Genomic DNA, 20,474 nt, shown 5'->3' with positions numbered 1-20,474 from the left:
TATGTCCCTCATTATTATTTTACTGCGCTGTGAAACTCCCAAAGCGCCGTTTGAGAATGGAAACAGAATAAATTCCATTGGCATCAGGTTGTGTGCTGTGTAACTGGGGATTTATTTTTTTTCTTTTTGTTTGTTTTTTATTTAACTTGGCCGGCCCTTGATGAGAAAACTGTAAGAGTCTGAGTACATTTTGTGACCACAATATTTCACGCAGGTAACGGGCTCTACTTGAGAAGCAAAACAGCCTCGAAAACCGCTTTCATATGCGGACGGAGCGCACGGGTCGATCTGTCAGAAGCTCAATGATTTTCAATCATTACATTTAAATGTGATAATCTCATACAGATGTTTACTGCGCAGTTTGCGTTGTGGTGGTGTTCCTATCGGGATTTTATGGGATTTCAAATCCCCTCCACCCCTCCTTTTTTTTTATAAAAGTTCTGCCCCTCTCTCAGCACTTCTTGAGTTTTTTTTTTTTTCTCCGACATTCCTGCCTGTGCAGCCCCGGTGTGGTGCTCGATACGCTCTTTATTTTCAGCCGGCACTCCAATCAAACAAGCACTGTTTATTGAACTATGAGGTGCCAAGTCACTCACTCACTCAGTCAGTCCCGTAAACCTGCCTCCCCGCTGCCCTCTGCGCCTTTTCGCCCGTGTTTGCCGAGCGCCATCTCTCCCTCCAAGCCTGACGAGAAGACTTATGACCGTTTAAACAAACACTCTCGCTCAATGGCCTCTCTGTCCGTTGCGGCCGCGGGGGCAGGATTTCTTTAATGTGGTGCGCGTGCGTTTCCTGCGCGGGCGCGCACGTAATTGCTGCTGAGTTTTACATGCGTGCGTGCTGAGCGTAATGCAGAAGATGAGGGGCTGAGACTGAACCCTCCGCACTCTCTGCAGTCTCGCTGGGTCGGAGCGAGTGCAGACATGCTCTCTGCTGTGCCACTTAACGGTCTGCGAAGCCAAACCGTCCCGCCGGCCGCCGGTGCCAGGCATATGCTGCAATCACCGGGCACAGCGAGGTGCAGACGCCCTCACACACATCTGCACTTTAACGCATGCGCTCATTCTCTCGATCCTCATCCGTCACATGCTTTTCCTTTATTTATTCCAGTTTTCACGCTGCAAAAAGTTAGACGAGTGCTTTTGTGCTGTGTTTATTTACTTCTAATGAACTGGTTTGTTGCTCGGGGTTCTGCGTGTTTACAGGAGTTTAATCGGGGCCTCATGCCTCCGCTCGGTGAAGTGACGTCACATTCAGGGTCTGGAGGATGACCTCATGGTGGTCGGGGTGTGCAGGTGCAGACCCTAAAGGCCAGTGGGGTAACGGCCTGTCTGCTCTTGCTGACATATTTACGGGAGTCCACAAGATATCTCGCGGTCAACCAGGCACTTAGGCTGTCAAGCGTTTTTAACCGATGTGACTCTGCAGGTGTGACCTCGCGCTGAATGTCATGGTTGTGCAGAGGCCTTCGATTGTTTCCTGAATGATTTATAAATCCCGAAATTGGACATAAATGCGAACGCTATAAATAAGGCCCTAAGAGGACGAGACTTTTTGAAGTGGAAAGCGCGCAAAGGCTTCATAGTGATGTGTGTTATTTATAACCTCCCAGTTCGTCAGAGGTGTCCTGTGTTTGTGTTTGGTTACGTAGCTGTAAAGTTTATACTGTAATCTCTGCCGGCTCAGTGCTCGATAGGTTAGAGTGTCTGCAGGGGAGGGGGGGAAAGGGCATGAGCTCAGAGCGGAGGAGTGAGAGCCGGATTGAGAAAGAGGGGAGTCCGCCGCGTCCGATCTCGTCTCTCTGTGGCGGGGTCAGGAGGGAACAGGGGAATGAGTGGGACGAGGGCGGGGGGGGGGGGTCAGCGGTGGAGTAGGAGCACTGTTGTATCTTCACACCCACCAGAAAAACTACAGTCCTGTGCCGTGCAAATAGACACACACACACACTGTACGCATGCCTCTGGCAAATTATCCACTTGCATCAGCCTTTGCAGTCGAGTGCCACGGGTTAACACGCCATCGCTATGAGTTCGTCCTTTGATGTAAGCTGCGAAATGTGTGCGAGCCGAGAGAAGGAGAGAAGTAAGAGAAAGGGGTCAGATGCTGTGAGGGGCAGTGATGTTCGATGCCACTGATCTCCTGTCCGATCCGAGTAGAATTCAGGCTGGTATCGGCGATACCAATTTGAGTACTTTGTGTAAATACACCCCAACCTTAAAAAAAGTAGCGTGTTTCAAATCGTAGCTTCATAAAGAATACAAGACGTCAGAGCAATTTATTTATTTATTTTAAACTCGAAAGGATGTTGAGATAGTGACCTCGTTTACTACACAGCTGAGCAAATACAACAAAAGAAAAAAATAAACACGGGACACAATCATACGAAATATGTGTTCCAAACGCTAAAAAGGGAAATAAGTAAAATAATAAGACTAAAAATATTAAAAAACTATTAAGAAGTACTATAAAATGAAAACTTGTATCTTAATTGTGACACCGTGCCTCATATTCTGTGTTGTGGTTGTTTCACAGGGTTTATTGTGTTGCCACAACTCAATAGTTACTTTCCACTGTGTTCCCCAATTACCTCGAATGTCTGAAATATCGAAAGTATCGATGTTTTGATTTGAGAATCGATTGTAGCGCAAAAGAAAGACCTCGTATCGGAAGTATCGATATTTTAGTATCAATCCACACATCACTAGTGAGGAGAGAAAGAAGAAAGATAGTTAGACAATGAAAGGTGTTTTAGTTGGAGGCAAGAGCAGCTCTGTGATAATGGCAGGATTTCGCTGTTGGCATAAACGGTGCTTGTGGTGGGGGCAGAGGAATTATGTTGTGCAGTGAGTTTGGGGGGTGGGGGTGGGGGGGTTATCCGGTGTAAGCCCGTTTTTAAAACACATAAATCTGACCGAAATTGTGCAGATTTTAATGGCCGCGGTGAAGTTTCCTCTGTGTGTGAATATCATTTAAAGTACAGGCTTTGACCTTTTACTGAATCATGGAGAGGCCTTGGCAGTAAATAGTACTGCTAATGTGTGCAAAAATAAAATTAATGGGAGTCTCGTATAGTCATTAATCTGGGGCTGCTGAGCCATTTGATATTTTCTTATTGTTGCTTGTGCTCCGCATTCATTCCTGTTTTCAGATAACGTTCAGCCGTGATAACCTGACATTGTTCAAAATAATAACTTTGAACTCAGGCTATCAGAAAGAGACATGGAGTTGGGCCAAAAGCAAAAATAAATAAATAAATTAGAATCTCCTTCAGTGTATATTGAACAGATCATTTTTATCTTTTAGCTTCTCCTGCTCTCCTCACTTTTATTAGTTCCTTCTATCCACTGCTATCATCCATCCTGCTCCCCTTTACGGGGCTAGCAATGTCCCTTCTGTTTCAAGGAATAAAATCCAAAAGCCAAAGGCGAGACCCACACTGCGCTCCGTGTCTCTGCAGGATTGAGTCAGAGTGCCTTCAGATAAACCTTTAATTCCCTTGTGGGTCTGTTTTTGTATCCTTCCAAAGATTTGTGGGGAGCTTGTTTTACTTGGTTTAATTTCCTCAGAACAAAGCTCATCTGATCTTCCCACCCAGACTTGTGTGTGGCATTAAGTCTTCATTTTCATTAATGTTGGAGGGGCAGCACGGGAATCTCATTTTAATTTGACATTTAAACATCTGTTTTCAATTTCCTGAGGAAGAGTGTGTGTGTGTGCGCGCGCGTGTGTGTGTTTGTGTGCTGTATGTGTTTGTGTGCTTTATGTCTGCGGGTGGATGGGGGAGAGCTTGGGGGCTGATGAACCTGCGCGTCTTCAGGGCCGAGAGCAGTCATCTCGGCTGACCTTTAAAGGAGGGTTCGGATGCACGAAGTGATGGCAGCTAATTGCGTTACCGCCAGCAGAGCTCCAATTTGCTGCCGCGGACCTGGGGAACGATTTATCGTGCAGTGCAGTACAGTACAGTACAGTGCAGTACAGTAGAGCGCGGTTAGGCGGCGTTTGGCAGCGACCGACTGATGTTTGCCACTACAAACTAAACCTCTGCTTTGATAAATATCCCTTATGCACAGTCAGCTGTTTGGCTTCAAGCGAGGCATGTCAGCCCCCCGACGGGGAGTGTTTTTTATTCTAGCGAAAAGAGGAAATGCAGCGTAGAATGGCTCCCTTTACCTTGACGAAGCATATTGATATCTGTCCAGGGCCGGATATCCACTCCATCCCATCATCAGCATATCTGAGCAAATCCAAGACGGACAAAGAGGCGTCTTCATGCTGGGACCTGTGACTTTGGCCCATTTCCACATATTAAGCTACAAACTGAAAATCTCTCTGCGCACACACATACACACACCCACACACACACACACACACACACACACGTCGGGTTTGGCCTCCCTGTTAATAGCCCAGGAAATATTATCTGCTGGGGGACAGCTGCAGGCTCACTAGAGAGACAGAATAGTAGAGTAGGCTCATTATCCCAAACACAGATATGGACCACACCACACACACACACACACACACACACACACACACATTTTCAGGACAGCACATCTCACACAGTTTGAGAGCCTCTCTATCACGTTTTTTTTTGTCCAATTCTGAGTCCCATAACAGGGAGAAGTAAGGTCGAGCCGGGCCATATGCTGTGTGCATACAGGAAGCAGCCATGCTGGATGTCTTATTTAAAGCTCGCAGAGGCACCCGTTCAACCACAGCTTCTGGTGAAAGAGTTGGGGCTTTGTGCCCCATCCAGATCTGGGTCTGTCTGTCTGACGGACCGTCTGGCTGCCTCTGCCTCCCTCTCGCTCCCTCTGCCTCCATCCCAGAGGATTTTGTTTTCCACTGCGCAGATGTTCAGGGCTGTCTGCTGCACTGCACTCAGCTGTGTTTATAACAAAGAGGTGTTGGTTTGGAGGAGGAGAGAGGGCAGCGAGGTGGGGGAGTGAGCTCCGTTGAGGAGGGGGTGGAGGTCACTGCGCTGTTGGTGTAAACACTGAAGGATGCCAGCTCTCCCCCCGGGCCTCCAACAAGTCAATACAGCATCTCTTCTTTTCCTCTTTTCCTCCCCGCACATCCTTCTTTTATTTTCCAGAGGGACAGATGCATGTGCACGTTAGTTAAATGAGTTAGAGCGAGGCCGGCAGGGGAGGAAGAGACCCGGTGAGAGGAAAGCGAAGTGAAATTAATGTCACAGTTAAAGTGACTCAAATTTACTCCAAGACACAGGAATTCTCTCCCACACACACTTTTGATTTCTCGTGTGCACACACTCTCGATCAACTTCATGGCACATTTACGCTGAGCGTGAAACAAGTTTGAACACAGGGAGAGCACATCTGGATATTATCTGAGCCGGAGCTGGCGAAAGCATCCTCGAGTCTCCTTGAAACTCAAGCCCGAGTCTCACAGAAAGCGTCTCTCCAGAACAGGTCGCCTTTGCTGATACGTACGGGAGACGGTGTTTCTTCAGATGGAGCTGGTGCTCCTAATGGATCGGATGTTTGGTGTTTACATTTAGCATTCCTGGATGACTCGATCTGCCTTTAACCGTGCAAAATGAACTCACCGCACAGCTGCACTGTTGCACTGCAGAGTTTGGATCGGAGATTGTGTGGAAAATAGGGGGAGTCGCACACATCACTTTCAACTTTAAACGGTGCGCAGGCCGCATGTGTGGATTCCTGCCTACCTCCTTAACTGTGACATTCGGCGTGAGTCACAAATTATCTGATGAATTCTTCTGCTTTGTCCCTGAAAATCTGTCCCATTAGCTGTGCCCGTTTGAGTGTGGGTGTGATTGTGCAGCGGAGGACAGCTGAAGCTATTAAAGCCCATCTTCCTTTTTAAAACAAAGCTCATATTATTGAATCGGAAAACTCAACTTTACGAGAAGCGGAGAGCAGTATCTGGCTTGGCAATGGCCAATTAAATGCTTAAAGGGTTTAGCTAGGAATTTGTAGACTGTCAGTAGGTGAGGGGTCCATTGGTGAGCGTGGCTTTGATCTGTGACTTAAGTTAACTTCAGAGCGAGCTGAGGGGCGTGAGACAATGGAGGCAGAAGTCTGCTTTTAACCCCAAAGTGCAGATAAAATAATTCACAAGCGTGTCTCGAAAATTACTTTTTCATACGCGGGGAAATGTGGCGACGCGCATGCACACACTGGGCTGACGGTGTGTGGCCTACATTTCAGAATTCTAGCCCTGTTTTCGTATGTTCTATGTATATTGAGTGGAGCTGGGAAAATGATTACTGGCACGCTCTGTGCACAAGAGCGCTTGTTGCTTTTTCATTACTTTCTCCACTCAATAAACCTCCAGTTTATCTCCAACGCCGCAGATATGGAGTGCAGCGATAGGCTCCAGCCAATCGGAAAGTGATTATGCATTGATCTGCATTCTCTCAGCTGCCGGTTACTAATGATGTTAATGTGATATTCAAGGCAAAGATGATCCCATGCGAGGCACGTTTTGTAATTTTCCATTCACGGGCAAATTAAACCTGTATGAAGAAATTCGACATACGTTCGCATCACGTCAATGCCAAGTTTGTGTCAAGAAATTAAACCTGAGAAAAAGAGGCTCTGCATCTGTATCTGAATAATGAAATCTCATGTATGTGCTCTTCCAGTGGGTTGGTGGGGGTGGGGGGGTCAATGCAAATAGGAATAATACCCTACCAAAGACCTCACCATGACAGGAATGGTAGATTGGATCTAATGCAGATTTTCAACCACTTCGAGATAGATTGAGTGTCTGAACGCGCGGCATGTAAATACGGAGCGTCTGAAAGAAATGAAGAACTGATGATGGAGAGGTGATGATCAACGCGAGTGTTTGTGTGTGTGTGTGTGTGTGTGTGTGTGTGTGCATGGTTTTTATGTTTGTTTGTGTGGCTCAGTCAACATAAAGGAAGGTCGTTGCTATTAGAGATGCTGATGTCCACGAATGGGTTCGTCATTTGCCGTTGCTCGTTAAGGTTAAGTGGTAGAGAGCGGGCCATGGAAAAGAATAGCAGCTGCATAAAAGTAGCGGAGAGCTTAAGTGTATTATGCGCAGTTAATCAGAAATACCTTCCCGGCATTTCTTTTCTTAGAGACAAAAAAAAGAAAAATCCTGCCGGTGGAAACACCTTGAAAGCTTTATCACGAGCTGCCTTCAGATTTATAAATGCAGCCACGGCTTTGAGCATTACGCGACCGTCATCGGCTCAAATGATTTAATGTTTAGTTTGGAAGAAGGAGATGAGGGAAATTTTGTTAATTTTTCCCCTTCCTTTTTTTTCCTCGCAGTTCTCCGTGACGACTTCAGACAAAACCCTGCAGATGTGATTGTGGCGGCGGGAGAGCCGGCGGTCCTGGAGTGCCAGCCTCCTCGCGGACATCCCGAGCCCACCATATCATGGAAAAAGGACGGAATAAATATCGACGACCGAGATGAAAGGATCACGGTGAGTATTCTTTTTCTGTGGACCACAGTGCCTCCAACATGCCCGCATGTGATCAACTAATGTCCAAGGAATTCTCTTTATCCATATGCGGCTTATGAGTTTAAATGTATGAGATGGAAGGAGGGAGCGAGCGAGGTCAAGTCATTACTCCGGAGTTTGTTGAGAGATTGATTTGTTTGCCTCATTATTCACATATAGCAATTCCCAAACCCAAAACAGCCCATTCTGGTGACTGCACCCTTTTATAAGCGAGGCACACAATTAGTCTTGCTCCATTAGTCAGCAGCAGTGCATTGATTAGGGATGGCCTGCTGATGAAATCAACCAAGGGAAGCGTAGATCAGGAGGGAGAAGCAAGAGGGGCCGATATCATAGAGGAGAAAGTTGTGCTCAGCAGCGGCGCTGGCTGCAGAATTTAAACAAGTATCCACAATTTATTTAAAAACAGACTGCCAATTATTCAGCTTTAATTAAAACAACAGCGCAGCCGGCACTACAGTATCAATCAGCTCTGCATGCTTGATTACTCAGGATCTGTCTTGAATAATTCCAGCTCGAACCGTCTCAGCCAAACACAACTTCTGCGTCCACGATAGTTTTCCTCACGCACGGGGGAATCTTTAGCCGCGTTTGATTGGACTGAGTGGATGTATATTTTAGGGAATAAAACGCTTCGCTAGCACGAGCGGTTAAGTGAGGTGGAAGGAGTTAGCAGCAGGCCCGGATGACATTTTAACAATCCGACTAGCGAGACGAGTTTTAAAGTACTGGCTGCGCACTGCGCAGTTGTGGATCAGTGGAATAGCTCGCCCCCCTCCAAGTGCTGACGACGTGCCGCAGTTAGTAGTACAGTCATGGAAAATCAAAATCCAATCCAGACAATAAATATAAGGTCCTAATAAAGATGTTCCACTGTGTACGTCTGTAGCGCAGTGCTGACAATCAGCCTGGGCTAGTTGTGCACGATATTTTTTTTTTATTGCTGGGCAAATCGGTAGTGATTTATCACTGTTGGCGGAATACTGTACAGTGATGGCCAGTGGAGGTTTTACATATTGCACTCTGAACGGAGTTCAAACTCTGAAACAGTCAAACTATTCTCTGCGCACAGGCCGGAGATTAAGACTCTGTTGTGCCACTGAGTGGTGTAATTGAAAGAAACAAGCACATCATCTAGTTTGAAGGGAATGCAATCTTATTTGTCCCTGTCTTTAGTCACCAACAAGCATGAAAACGTTTCACCACACAGCGAATTATTGTTGACTGAATGAATTTACTCCAGTTCGTCGGCTAATGGCAAACATCCTCACACTGTCGACTGTACTCCGCTAAAGACAAAGCAGACCTGTTTCCTCTCCTTTCATGGCGCCCACGCACTCTTTCTCCTGTTTATAAAGCATTTTCACAATAACACCGACGCCGCGTATGGTGTACAAGAGGACCTACTCTCGCCGCTGTGTTGGTGTATGCGTGTGCGCGTGAGATTATGTGCATCGATGGGTGAAATCCTTTGAGTAAACGCTGCGGATGCTGCTGCTGCTGCTGCTGTAACACAAGCTAAATGACTCAGAGCTGCGTCCTCGTAGCCAGCAGCAGCAGCAGCGTTGGGCCTTTTCTGGGACTGAAAACAGGGTCCGGAGCAGCTGGTGTTGCTCACTGTAAACTTCCTGTCAAGCGTAAAAATTTCCCCCCGACCGAGTGTTCCCAAAACGGCCACTTTAAAAGTAGCGCTAGGCGTCATGTGTGAACACCTAATATGTTTAATCAACTGTCTTGGCAGATGGGAGGCTGGACGGTGTCCCGTGCGCTCCCGTGTTTACAGATCAAGTTGTATTGGAAATAGGAAAAAATTGCGTGGGTGTTGTCCAGGGTTTGTTTATGATACGTTAAATTTTGCTCAAGTGAACTGCACAGAGGGAAGCGGAGGCTGAAATCTTTTTAATGGTGTGAACAGCTGAACTCGTCAAAGCGCCCCCCCCCCCCGTCCAGCCTGCATCGTTATGTTTGCTTCAGACCATTCCTCCCGCCACGCAACATGCCGAAACGTGCAGTCTCCTTGGTGATCACTGGTGATCAGAGCAAGGTCCCGAACCACCTGCAGTGGGGATTTTCTCTCTGCTCTGCACTTTACTGGGATGAGAAGGAATGGATTTGCTGGATACAACTTAAAAAGGGGAGGGAGTGAATTTCAGAGACGAGGGAATATCAGAGGGGACTGTTCTGTTATTCGGTGTCTTTTAGTCAGCCATGTGTAAACGCCAGTGCCGTGCTGCGCGTCACGTAACACATGTGCGTGGCTTCACGTGGGGCATTTTTGAAAGGTTTCCTGCAGAGACATTAAGAAACAAATAAATAAATAAATAAATAAGGTTGGCCTTTTACCCTGTAATGTTGCTGTGCCACTAGCAGCAGCTGGCGAAGCTTTGAACTTTGCATGACTGGTCTTTCAGGAACCATTGAGGGACAGATAAATAAACACAAAAAGGAAAAAAAAAATGCCAGCATTTAAGCCTCAACCATTGTTTGCTCAGGGCAAGACGCTGTCTGCAGCCTCATAAACGGCTAAAATGCAGCACATTGTCCCTTCTCCCTTTGTGCAATAGTTGTGGCTAATTATCGGCCTGGAAAATGAAGCGCTGTGTGAATACTGGCAGGGTCGGTGCTGAATGGGGGCTTTTGCATTATCAGCGACGCCAAATGACATGAGACAAAAGGCGACGGGATAGAGCCATCTCCCTGTAACGCGGGGATAATGGTCAGACTGTCGGGGCTTTCAGCAGCCGGTGTGCCGCGCTGTGTTGTGCTGAGAGGATATGCATGCAGAGAAAAAGAGGGCCGCCGCTGCATTCATTTACTTTAGCCGACTCTCAGGAGCCCTGCTGCTCTGGCACTCCAAATATGCCTGTGGAGAATGGGAAACCGCTACAGATGCACAGAGGTAAGAATATGGACAGAGTGGACGGGGCCTTAAGTGGATCCTCATGTCAAAGCCCCGTGGAACCGGCGGTACACCCCCTCCCTCTTTCTCAACTGCGTGGTCTGCCCTGACCTTGGGCCTTTGTGAGTGTCACAGTGTTTTAGCTGTTAAGCCTTTCCTCAAACAAACAGTAACATAATGATACTTCAAACCCCTTCAGCACCACGGGGTGCCCTAAATAAGCCAGCCTTCCCCAGCCTGTTCAAGGCCCTCTGCCTCCTGCTTTACCATGAATATTAAACAGGGGTAAAAAGCTGAGGAAATGCCTCCGAGCTGGGAGAATACGCCCGTTGTCCAAAGCTGTCCTCCAGGAATCTACTTCGCAAACCTGATGAAAACATAGCGTATGGGTGAATGAAGTGCGGTGATGTAGATGAACTGAGACACCGTAGCATGCAAGTGAATACACATGTAAGGGGCTTTAACGCGGTAGTCATGGCTAAAGCAAGATTTTTTTTCCGCAATATTGTGTGTCAAGTTCTCTGTCAGTGCGTCCCTAATGAGGGTATCGATTACATGCTTGCAGGGGGTGGTCCCGGTCTCGCAGGCTGATGTGTGCATTTAAAACCTTAAGCTCTATCGGGGCTCAGAGATCACTGGAGCACCGTGCTATTGTCTGCGTCTGCACTGACTGGCATGGTTGTCAGCTAAGAGCAGGGCTGAGGGGCCTGTGCTGGGGCTGGGGCTGCCTTTCCGACTGCCTGGGAACAAAGCATCTCCTCTGGCCTGTAATCAAAGCCCTGGGAAATAACAGACATGACATTCACCTAGACAAACACACATTTACCGCTGGGTGTGTGTGTGTGTGTGTGTGTGTGCGTGCGCGCTGTCCGTGTGTGCTTGAATGCTCACTTGCTCTCACTTGTAGCTTGAAGAAAAATCCAGGAAGTCCATTCTCTAAAACATTCCCCACACAATAATAGACAAAAGTGTCCCCAAGGGCTTCGAGATGACTGGGAAAGTGCTCGCAGTCCTGCGGTGCCTCAGGTGTCACCTCAGGGACCTGCGGTTGTGTTGGATTAGGGAAGTGTTCTTTGCCTCGGCTTTACCCCGAGGACGATAGCGGTTTAGACTTTAAGCTGGACTTGTCTGAGAACAGCAAAACATGCCGTGATGGATGTATCCAAACCTTTTCAACATCAAGCCATTATGTGTTTGTGATCAATAAGGGTCTTTTTTTTTTTTTTTTTTGGTTCGTAAATGCTCACAGGCATTCTTGAGAGCAATCAGGAAATGCTTTGTAATGTTTGAACTATGGCATTTTCTGTTTTCTCACTTTATTTCTAAACCACAAGCCCAGAGTGCCTCTCAGACTCCTAATATTTCTGTTTCCTCTCCGTGTTTAGCCTCTCACCTCCCCTTCTTTTCTCTCAGATACGAGGAGGAAAGCTGATGATCACAAATGCCCGGAAGAGCGATGCCGGGAAGTACGTGTGCGTCGGCACAAATATGGTTGGAGAACGTGAGAGTGAAACGGCCGAACTCACGGTGCTCGGTAATCAACCTTTTATTGTTTTCTCTGTTATCACACTTCTTCAGTATGCTGTCTAAGCTCTAGCATATAACGCATAAACACGTACCACACACACCCACATGTTTTTCTGTTAAAAAAAAACTGAATCCAGATGTTACACTTTGATTGTCTCTCTGACAGGGCACTAAATGGTGTCACTGACCTTTATCAGATGGAGTGTGAGATGACCTCCAATATCACGCTTAACTGTGAATCTTAGCTCAGCCTTCAGCGCAGCCCAACAGCTTCTCTCCTGTGACCAGCTGCACCCTATTTCACCACGACTGACCTCCGACCCCTACACCCCCCCTGGTCTGCCAAACAGAGAATATGTCCAGACTTACATCCTCCATCTCCTCTAATGCCTCTAATAACCTGGGACAACAAAGCTCACTTCCTCATAATTAAGAATTACGCTGAAATAAATAGAGACATAACAAAGTGTCATAAACCAGAAACTCTGGTTGATTATAAACCAGCCTGATTATCAGGTCAGGTGTCCAATCTTAAGCTGTGATTTCGTTTAGCTTTAATGAATATAAAAAGAAATGCAGATTAGACATGTAATAGGGAGTCTTAGCATTACAGGACGTAAGAGGCCTTCGTGCGTGAGGTAATAGGGCGCGTCCTGCCATCATTGTATTTTGTTGTTTTTCCCCGGACAATGATAATAAACCTTCTTATTCTTAGTCTTCAGTTAATGCAGTTAATGTCTTGACAAGCCTTTTGGCAATAAAAGTTATATAATGTACCACAATGCAGTCGGTGTTTGTGACCTATTTATGTCATGACTAATATATCCCATCTAGTCGGTTTATTCCACTTGTATTACTCCTACCATTAGCTACAGATATCATCATGCATGCTCATCACAATTTCCACTTGAGAACACGGCATGACCCGATACACCACTCTTTAATCTAATTTTAGTTTGATTTTAAATCTACTGCTGAAGCATAACCTTTAAACAGCTAAACCCAGAGTCTATTGTGGGAACCAAAGACACAGATTCCATGACTCCAGCTTTAGATTTAAATCTGATAATTCACGTGCTTTGCGTTTTAATCTTTGCAGAGCGCCCAAGCTTCGTACGACGCCCAGGTAGCCAGGTGGTGCTAGTGGACCAAAGCGTGGAGTTCAGGTGTGAGGCCCGTGGTGACCCAGTTCCTACCGTGCGCTGGAGGAAAGACGACGGCGACCTGCCCAAGGGAAGGTATGACTCACGAACTGGTTCCGTTTAATCTCTTAAAGTACCACCCACTCTTGCCCTCTTCATCTCTTTTGTCCGATCCACGCTCCTCTTTTGTCCGCATTGTTGACGACAGTTGATGCATGGGTGCCTGCTTTATTCCAGGTATGAGATTCGTGAAGACCACACCCTGAAGATCCGTCGTCTGGTCTCGGCTGACGTAGGCTCCTACACATGCGTCGCGGAGAACATGGTGGGCAAGGCGGAGGCGTCGGCCACGCTCACCGTCCACGGTAAGAAGAAGAAAAAAAAAAACAGCTTCACTCTTTTTACGGTCCCTTAGGTGGCACTTCTAAATTCATTTCCATTTTGGGTTTATGTGGAGCTTGATTCAAATGCAATTTAGCCCAGCCACTGTGCAATAATAGCCTTCAGCTTTAGTACTACATGGTCATCACTTCCAACTATTCTCTCTCAATTAGCTGATTGATTTCTAATAAAAAGAAACGCAAAAATCCATAACAGCTGTAGAGCTGTGCACATGGGAGCTCAACAGCAATCGATTTCATTTGCCCTATACAAGTGGCATTTCTCCGGAGGCCCGTCTTCCCTCACGTTTTAGGACATACAGTAGTATCTGTGAACCAATGGAATATCTGCGTGTCTCCAGTGGCCCCCTCCACTGGACGTCTTATTAACACGGTTGGAATATAAAGCAGCCGGTCACAGAGTGTGAACATTCAGAAAGAAACCATTCAGAGGAACTGGGGAGCTGGGATCACCCCAAGACCCTCCTGAGAATCAGAGGAACACAGGGGCCATTTAACGCCAAACTAATGGGAATGTTGGGAGTCGGGTGAGACAAGAGGGGAGAGAAGTAGGAGAAAGCTTAGTATATAGAGAATTGTGACTATATAGAGGGATAGTGAGTATCTCGGTCTTGGAGGTGGCTCACCACTGGTGCAGAACGAGTGGAGAATTGGGGCTGGGGGCGATCTCGCTGAAGAGGACAGAAGGGGGGAGAAGGGGAGGGAGATTTCTATGGCGAGGTCAGTCATATTAATGTCACAACCAGTAGTCTGCACAGAGGAGATTTAAAGAGACAAGGCAATTCTATTCCTCTGCCAACCCCCACCTGCAAACGCAGATACTTCATCTTCACATGGTTACCCTTTACAATTACTTCTTGCTTCTCTCCACACGACAGCAGTCTCTAGATTGGTTCGAGGAGCAAGATTAGGCACACCTGCCAATACGCCCATCAATATATCTACTTCGCTTAATGCTCTCTTCTTCTTTATTTCTCTCTCTCTCTCCCCTGATGAAAGCTTAGTTAATGAAAGGGAACAGCATTGATGGACTGGTTCAATAAGCCGTTCTCCTGACTCGAGTCATATTTGAAAAGCTAAAACCTCCCCTGTCCTCAATGGAAATTAAATGTCTTAACTTCAGGCCAGTTCCCTGCTGCGTGCATGCAGAAGGCACTGACCCTCTTTTTGTACATCATTCTTTTCAACCCCCCCATGTCATACGAGTAAGAGTGGCATGACAACCGAAATAAGAAGTCTTAAACTGACTTCAGTGAAGAAAAACCTCTGCCGCATGCTTAAAGGAAAAGCGCATATTTTCAGGTGAAAAGCATAATAGTGCAACATAAATCATACGAGTCCTTGTCCTGTTGGCGTGGTCGGGGCAGATGATGATTGATGCCCGAACCACAGAGTTTTCAAAGTTCCTAGAAGCATTTCCATGCTCTCTTCAGATCCCTGTGCTTCATCCAGACCAGATTATGAAGAGGCCAGCGAGGCTGTGGGCACTGAGTAGTCCAGCTAATTAAAGACAAGAAGGCCACAGTCCCACGCCCGGAAATGACATGCTTCTAATTACAGATGCAGGCACGGGAATGGAAAGAGAAGCTGGGTAATTGTAGGTCTAAAGGGGCCAAAGCAGAAGAAAAGATGTATAGGTAGTAGGATGCTGCCATAGTAGTGAAGACAACAGTAATGTGGTGGGCAGATAGTTGAGTTTGTGGGTTCAGTGGGCATTGCTGCTGCCCTGCATCGCGAGTCAAACCAGGGCAACGCTGCAGGAGAGAGGCACTGCATAAGAATAACGGAGCAGCTAAATGAAATAAGTGGTAGAGAAAAAATGGCAGCGAGAACGATGCCACGGGATGGGTAATATGACATTTAAGACAGAAATTGAATTAATGTGAATGTTCTCTGAGCTCTGAATTGTTTCTTCTAAATGTGCCTTAGTCTGTGGGTTGATGATGATGATGAATGCAATTTAATCAAAACAAACTCTCTAAATAAGTTAAATATAGAAGTAATTTCCTACAGTTTGCAATTTCATTGTCATTGCAGAAGAGTGTGTGGAAGTGAAATTAGAAATAAGGCGGACAGCGCTGAAGCTGCTGGTCTACAAATGGCTTGTAAGAGCCCGTCGGTTTATGAGAAGAACCCTGCTCTGTGTGGATGGATGTGGATTTTCACACCTTCCGCGGCCAGATTGTCAGTGAACAATGTCGACACTGAGGAAGTGGCGCCTCGGGCTGTTTTTCTTTCAGCGTGCTCTGCTCCCATTACTGACCTAATCAGTGAATTATTGTCTTACACGTGTGTTTGTCAGTCTACTACATCTCCTCTGGACTTATAAATATGTCAAGGAAAGTATTTAATTGATTTATGGGTGAGGCATACAATTGGCCAAGTCACCAGCCCTATTTATAGTTAGACAGTAAAACTGTTAATCTAAGCCACATGAGAATGTAAGATTTAAGAATTAGACATTGTGCCCGGTGTCAGTAGATAATGTTTATATAGTTCTTTCCTAATGAAACGTCACCGGTCAATGCAATGGGAATGTGCATACATTGTTTCAGATGGTATTGGACAGAAGTCAGAAAATCAGCGTGTTATTTTTTCTCAGCTGGTTAAGTTTGCCGTTAGCGGTGATTTATGCATAGAAAGGTCTTGAATGGAATGGCAGTCCCCAGAGCAGCGTTGCTAATAACCCATGTAAAGGGTCTGGAAGGAGACTTGGAACTGGTGCCAAAAGAGAGTGAGGGAGAGGAACTTTCTTGTCAGCAGTCTGCGCGCTGTTACAGTCAAGATAAATACCAAAACCTGGTTGGGTGCCACATGTAGAACTAATATGGAGTATCTCTGCATCTCCGGATTAATTTGTCTTAACCATCAAATGCACTGCCACACTGTGTTGTGAAAACCACATGTCTGTCCGTATACAGCATCCACAGATCTAACACAGACAAAGCTTTTACAGTGAGCTACAGACCTCCCAATGGGAGCTGCTGTTAATCATGCCAAATCCTCTGCATGCAGTCCCACTCTTATGTTGCTGACAGGCCCACTGAACAGCAGCCCTGTTCAAATCCCCATTAATATCGCTGCGGCAGCTTTTGGTACATAGTCTGCCTCCTATTGGGCCGGAGGCCACAATGCTCAGTGTGCATTCCTCAGCTGCTGTGATCAGCTTATTGATAGAGACTCCCCTTCACCCTGTGAGCCAGCGGAAACCTCAAAACAAAGTAGCCAGGTCAGATTTAAGGCGTACCTCTCCCTACAGGTCTGTGATCACTGCAGCATGGGAGAGGTTGGGTTACCTAATTAAGGGCTTAGACACACATGGACGGTTGTGTGTTTTTTGTGAGTGTGTGCTGGAGCCTCTCGCACACGGATAGCGGCGAGCATCTTCCTCCAGGAGTGTTTGATGTACGCCTTATCTGCATTTTAAAGGCCAGCGATAGGCAGGGGGAGGAGGAAGGGGTTGGTCGTTACTCTGACAGACAGCGTTTATGTTTCCGAGGGAGCCGTTGAAGCAGACAGATTAGATAAGGTGAGTGATCGGCCGGGGCGAGATTTATGACCAGAGAGTGACATTTAACATCCACCCTCTGTTTTTTATGGATCACACGCACATTCGCAAAGCTGCGTTTCAGGCACTGTGATCTAGCTGCTCCTCTGGAATCATTAATGCTGCAGGGATGTTCACCTCCACACAACACCTGGAAAGAGATAAACAAAGCTTGATGTTGCTGAGCATAAAGCTTGTGTGTGTATTGTTGGTATCTGTGTGCCTTTATTGTCTTTTTTTTTTTTTTAAACCTAATCTAGCATTTTTCCTGTCCTTGAACATGTTTCATGACTTGTGTCGACTGTTCCGTGATTTCTTGTTAACACATTCCTCATCACTCACAGTGATTATCCTTGGCTGTATGTATCATGTTGTCTCTAGGGTTTCAGTCTAAGGTGAAGTGTGACGTGTCTTTTATTCACAGGATGATAATAACATGATTATTTGTACCCATGGACATCGCAGTTTTTTTCCCCCTTATCTCTCCTCTTTCAGTCATGCTGTTTTATTATTTATTTATTCATCCATGGCTTTTTGTTGTTGTGTTTTTTCTTTCCTTTTTAGTCGTGTCTGGTAAGTTGAAATGTCACCCGTCACCTATTCACCGCTCTGACAGAGACAGGATGCTGTCAGAACCCCCTCCCATCCTCCTCCCATCACCTCTCCACCCTCCAATCAGCACTCATGTTTCTGTTGTCATGGGCAACAGTGACAAAAGGACATTAATGGGTAAAAAATATGCTCAGCTTGGGCCTCCAAGGTAAAGCTGCATCATTTCATTCTATTATTTTCCCCTTTTATGCATTACCAAAAACTCCATCTTATTCATGGACAAATTATGTCCGCATTTGAAGTGACAGTTTTCAGATTGCCCTTTTTTTATATAAATCGCACAGCCTTTGTGGAAAAAAAGAAAAAAAAAAGATTGAAACATTTGCAGAGTTTTAATATCTGAGTGCACATCCGGAGTGCTTTTGAATTGAAGGTGTAATCTGGCCCGCATCTCGACCTCTACATTCGGTTAATGTGTCCTCACACAGAGACATATCAGACCAGAGTCGCCCTAGATGCACGGATGACTTTGGGCTATGTCACCACATTTAGTCTTAGATGGAATTTGTCATTAAGACGCATGGATACTGCGTCCTGGTTGAGGCCCGCAGTATTGGAAGGTGTCAGCATGGACAGATGGCTCAAATTTATTCCCCATTTCCATGTAAATTTTAATGGTCCATGCCCTTGCCCATGCAAATGAGCGGCATGGTAGTAATACAGCTGCATTTCCAATCCAACCTATTGTTCTAATCTGTTGTGTGTGCACCAGGCAAAGTTTAGGAAGAGCCAGATATCTATAGAACATATTTGAATACTAGCAATAAAATTCCTTTCATTCAAATAACCCAGGCAGCATTCAAAACTATTATATTATGCAGTTTGATATAATATACAATGGCATGTTTGTCTGTTCAAAAAAATAACCACTCTCATGGCTTCCCTCCAGTGCCTCCAGCATTTGTGGTGAGACCGAGGAACCAGGTGGTTGGAGTTGGCAGAACCGTCACCTTCCAGTGCGAGGCCACCGGAAACCCACAGCCAGCCATTTTCTGGCAGCGGGAAGGCAGTCAGGTAAACAAAAAAAACACCAATAAAGGCTTCTAATTTCAAAACACTCTTTATCCATTTGGACAGCATGCTAACAAATTCATCCCAAGCTTTGGAAAGGAGCAAATGGTAAAAGAGTGACTTGTATTTGTGTTTCCCTTACAGAACCTGCTGTTCTCCTACCAACCACCTCAGCCCTCCAGCCGATTTTCTGTATCCCAGACCGGGGACTTGACCATCACGGATGCTGAACGCTCAGACATGGGATACTATAGCTGCCAGGCCCTCAACATTGCCGGTAGCGTGATTACCAAGGCTCTGCTGGAGGTCACAGACGGTAGGCAGCCTTCCTTTACATTCGGTTTCTCCATATAACAAAGCCTAGCAGAGAATTAGGAACCCCGAAGGAAAACTTAAGTGCATAAATATTGGGATTTCAGAGAATCTTTGGCTCACGAGCTGTTCATCTGTACCACTGTGGTCGTGCTGCAGAACATATTAATATCTGATTTGAGGTTTCTGAGGTTTGGTCTGGCCAGTCCGATGTGTTCCTGTCAGAGGTAGAGACTCTCTGGTGCCTGTGCACCCAGACCGTGGCTCAGCATTTGGCTTTGCTGGCTTCACACTGCCTAATGTCTGCTTCGGTATTCCATGCTTGGCTTGCTTCTGTCTACCGTTGGACGACTGTGGCCATGTGGTGAGGTCTGGATTGGGTCCTCTAATTACCCTGGTAGCCAATCCCTGTCAGCTCCGGAGAACTAAGCTTGGCCTCACTTCCACCATTCCCACAGTGATCTTCGGGAGCTATTACTCTGTCTACGACACACCTAGATTCATCCCTTCATTTACCAAATGCTCTTCTTCATTTAAGGCCTACAACGGTATGCTCCATCTCTTCCTCCACTTCCCTCTCTCATTCTGTCGTGCTCTCTGGATAATAATAACAGTTATTAAAGTGAGCAGGCCGCTCTGAGGCCACCACTTCTCCGCAGGCAGATCTGGTAATTACAGGTCATGCTGACAATGTTTTAGTAATTGCACCATCCCCGGCACAAAAGCATAGACAAAGCAGCCCGCAGATTACACCGCAGCATGGTCCTGAAGATCTATGCACGCGTACATACATCATTATATGTAGAATTTGCACTGCATAAGACATTAAGATGAGTTCTCCTCACTGAATGTAACTTCCTAGTAAATCAGCAGGGCTGACAGGAATGGTCACCCATAGGGCTATGAATAATAATAATGAACAGAAGGAGGCAGACAACTGCTCATAGTAGCAAAGTGATCAATTGCACACAGCAGAGAGAAGATAAAAATCAAAAAATTATTGGTTCATGTAATTAATGTCACCTTTACCTCCTCTTGGGCTGCTTTATTTCCTGCATTGCACCCCTTTCTCTTAATATCAGCAGCATGCTTTCTTTGTTGTTTTTGTGTGTATTGATTGCACACCTCGTGTTCCCAAGCTGTGAAGCTGGGAGGTGTTTAAATGCCCTCATGCTTACGACATTGTTCTGGTAAGATGTTTTTAAACCTTTTTTTCTTTTTTTTTTCTTTGGTGTTAAACTGCTGGGGGATGGGTTGGGGAATGTTTGGCTGCAAGCGTCCTCATGCATACTGCTGGGCTCCAGGTAGATCTGCAGTGAGGAGACCGAAGTATCTGACGCCGCTTCGTTTTAATTGTGCTGTTTTTATTTAGCTAAGCTCGACTCCCGCTGTTGAATAATTAGAAAATAGCTTCCAGTTCTTAAAATTAGATTTAATTCCACTCCTACTACGCTTGCAGTTTTCACATTCTTCCATTGTTACTGATGCTGTTTGTCCAATTCTTACCATGCTGCACTTTTTATGTGTTTTCTCC

The 20,474-nt window shown here is 46.0% G+C and overlaps 1 protein-coding gene across 8 annotated transcripts in view; it reads left to right on the top strand.

The window, feature by feature from the left end:
- robo1 (roundabout, axon guidance receptor, homolog 1 (Drosophila)) overlaps window positions 1–20,474 on the top strand; it is a 207,573-nt gene that overhangs the window by 159,887 nt on the left and 27,212 nt on the right. For 7 of the 8 annotated variants that reach the window (XM_047593832.1, XM_047593828.1, XM_047593824.1 and 4 more), the window contains 7 exons: window positions 7,293–7,450; window positions 11,802–11,922; window positions 13,015–13,153; window positions 13,295–13,422; window positions 17,570–17,578; window positions 18,507–18,631; window positions 18,773–18,944. In XM_047593832.1, coding sequence (XP_047449788.1) covers window positions 7,293–7,450; window positions 11,802–11,922; window positions 13,015–13,153; window positions 13,295–13,422; window positions 17,570–17,578; window positions 18,507–18,631; window positions 18,773–18,944 — 852 coding nt within the window. The remainder of the gene's footprint in view (window positions 1–7,292; window positions 7,451–11,801; window positions 11,923–13,014; window positions 13,154–13,294; window positions 13,423–17,569; window positions 17,579–18,506; window positions 18,632–18,772; window positions 18,945–20,474) is intronic. The other variant, XM_047593825.1, reaches the window with a different exon arrangement.

The sequence above is a fragment of the Mugil cephalus genome, chromosome 9 (assembly GCF_022458985.1).
Source record: "Mugil cephalus isolate CIBA_MC_2020 chromosome 9, CIBA_Mcephalus_1.1, whole genome shotgun sequence".
NCBI classification, from domain to species: domain Eukaryota; kingdom Metazoa; phylum Chordata; class Actinopteri; order Mugiliformes; family Mugilidae; genus Mugil; species Mugil cephalus.
This window is presented reverse-complemented; position numbering and strand designations above follow the sequence as displayed.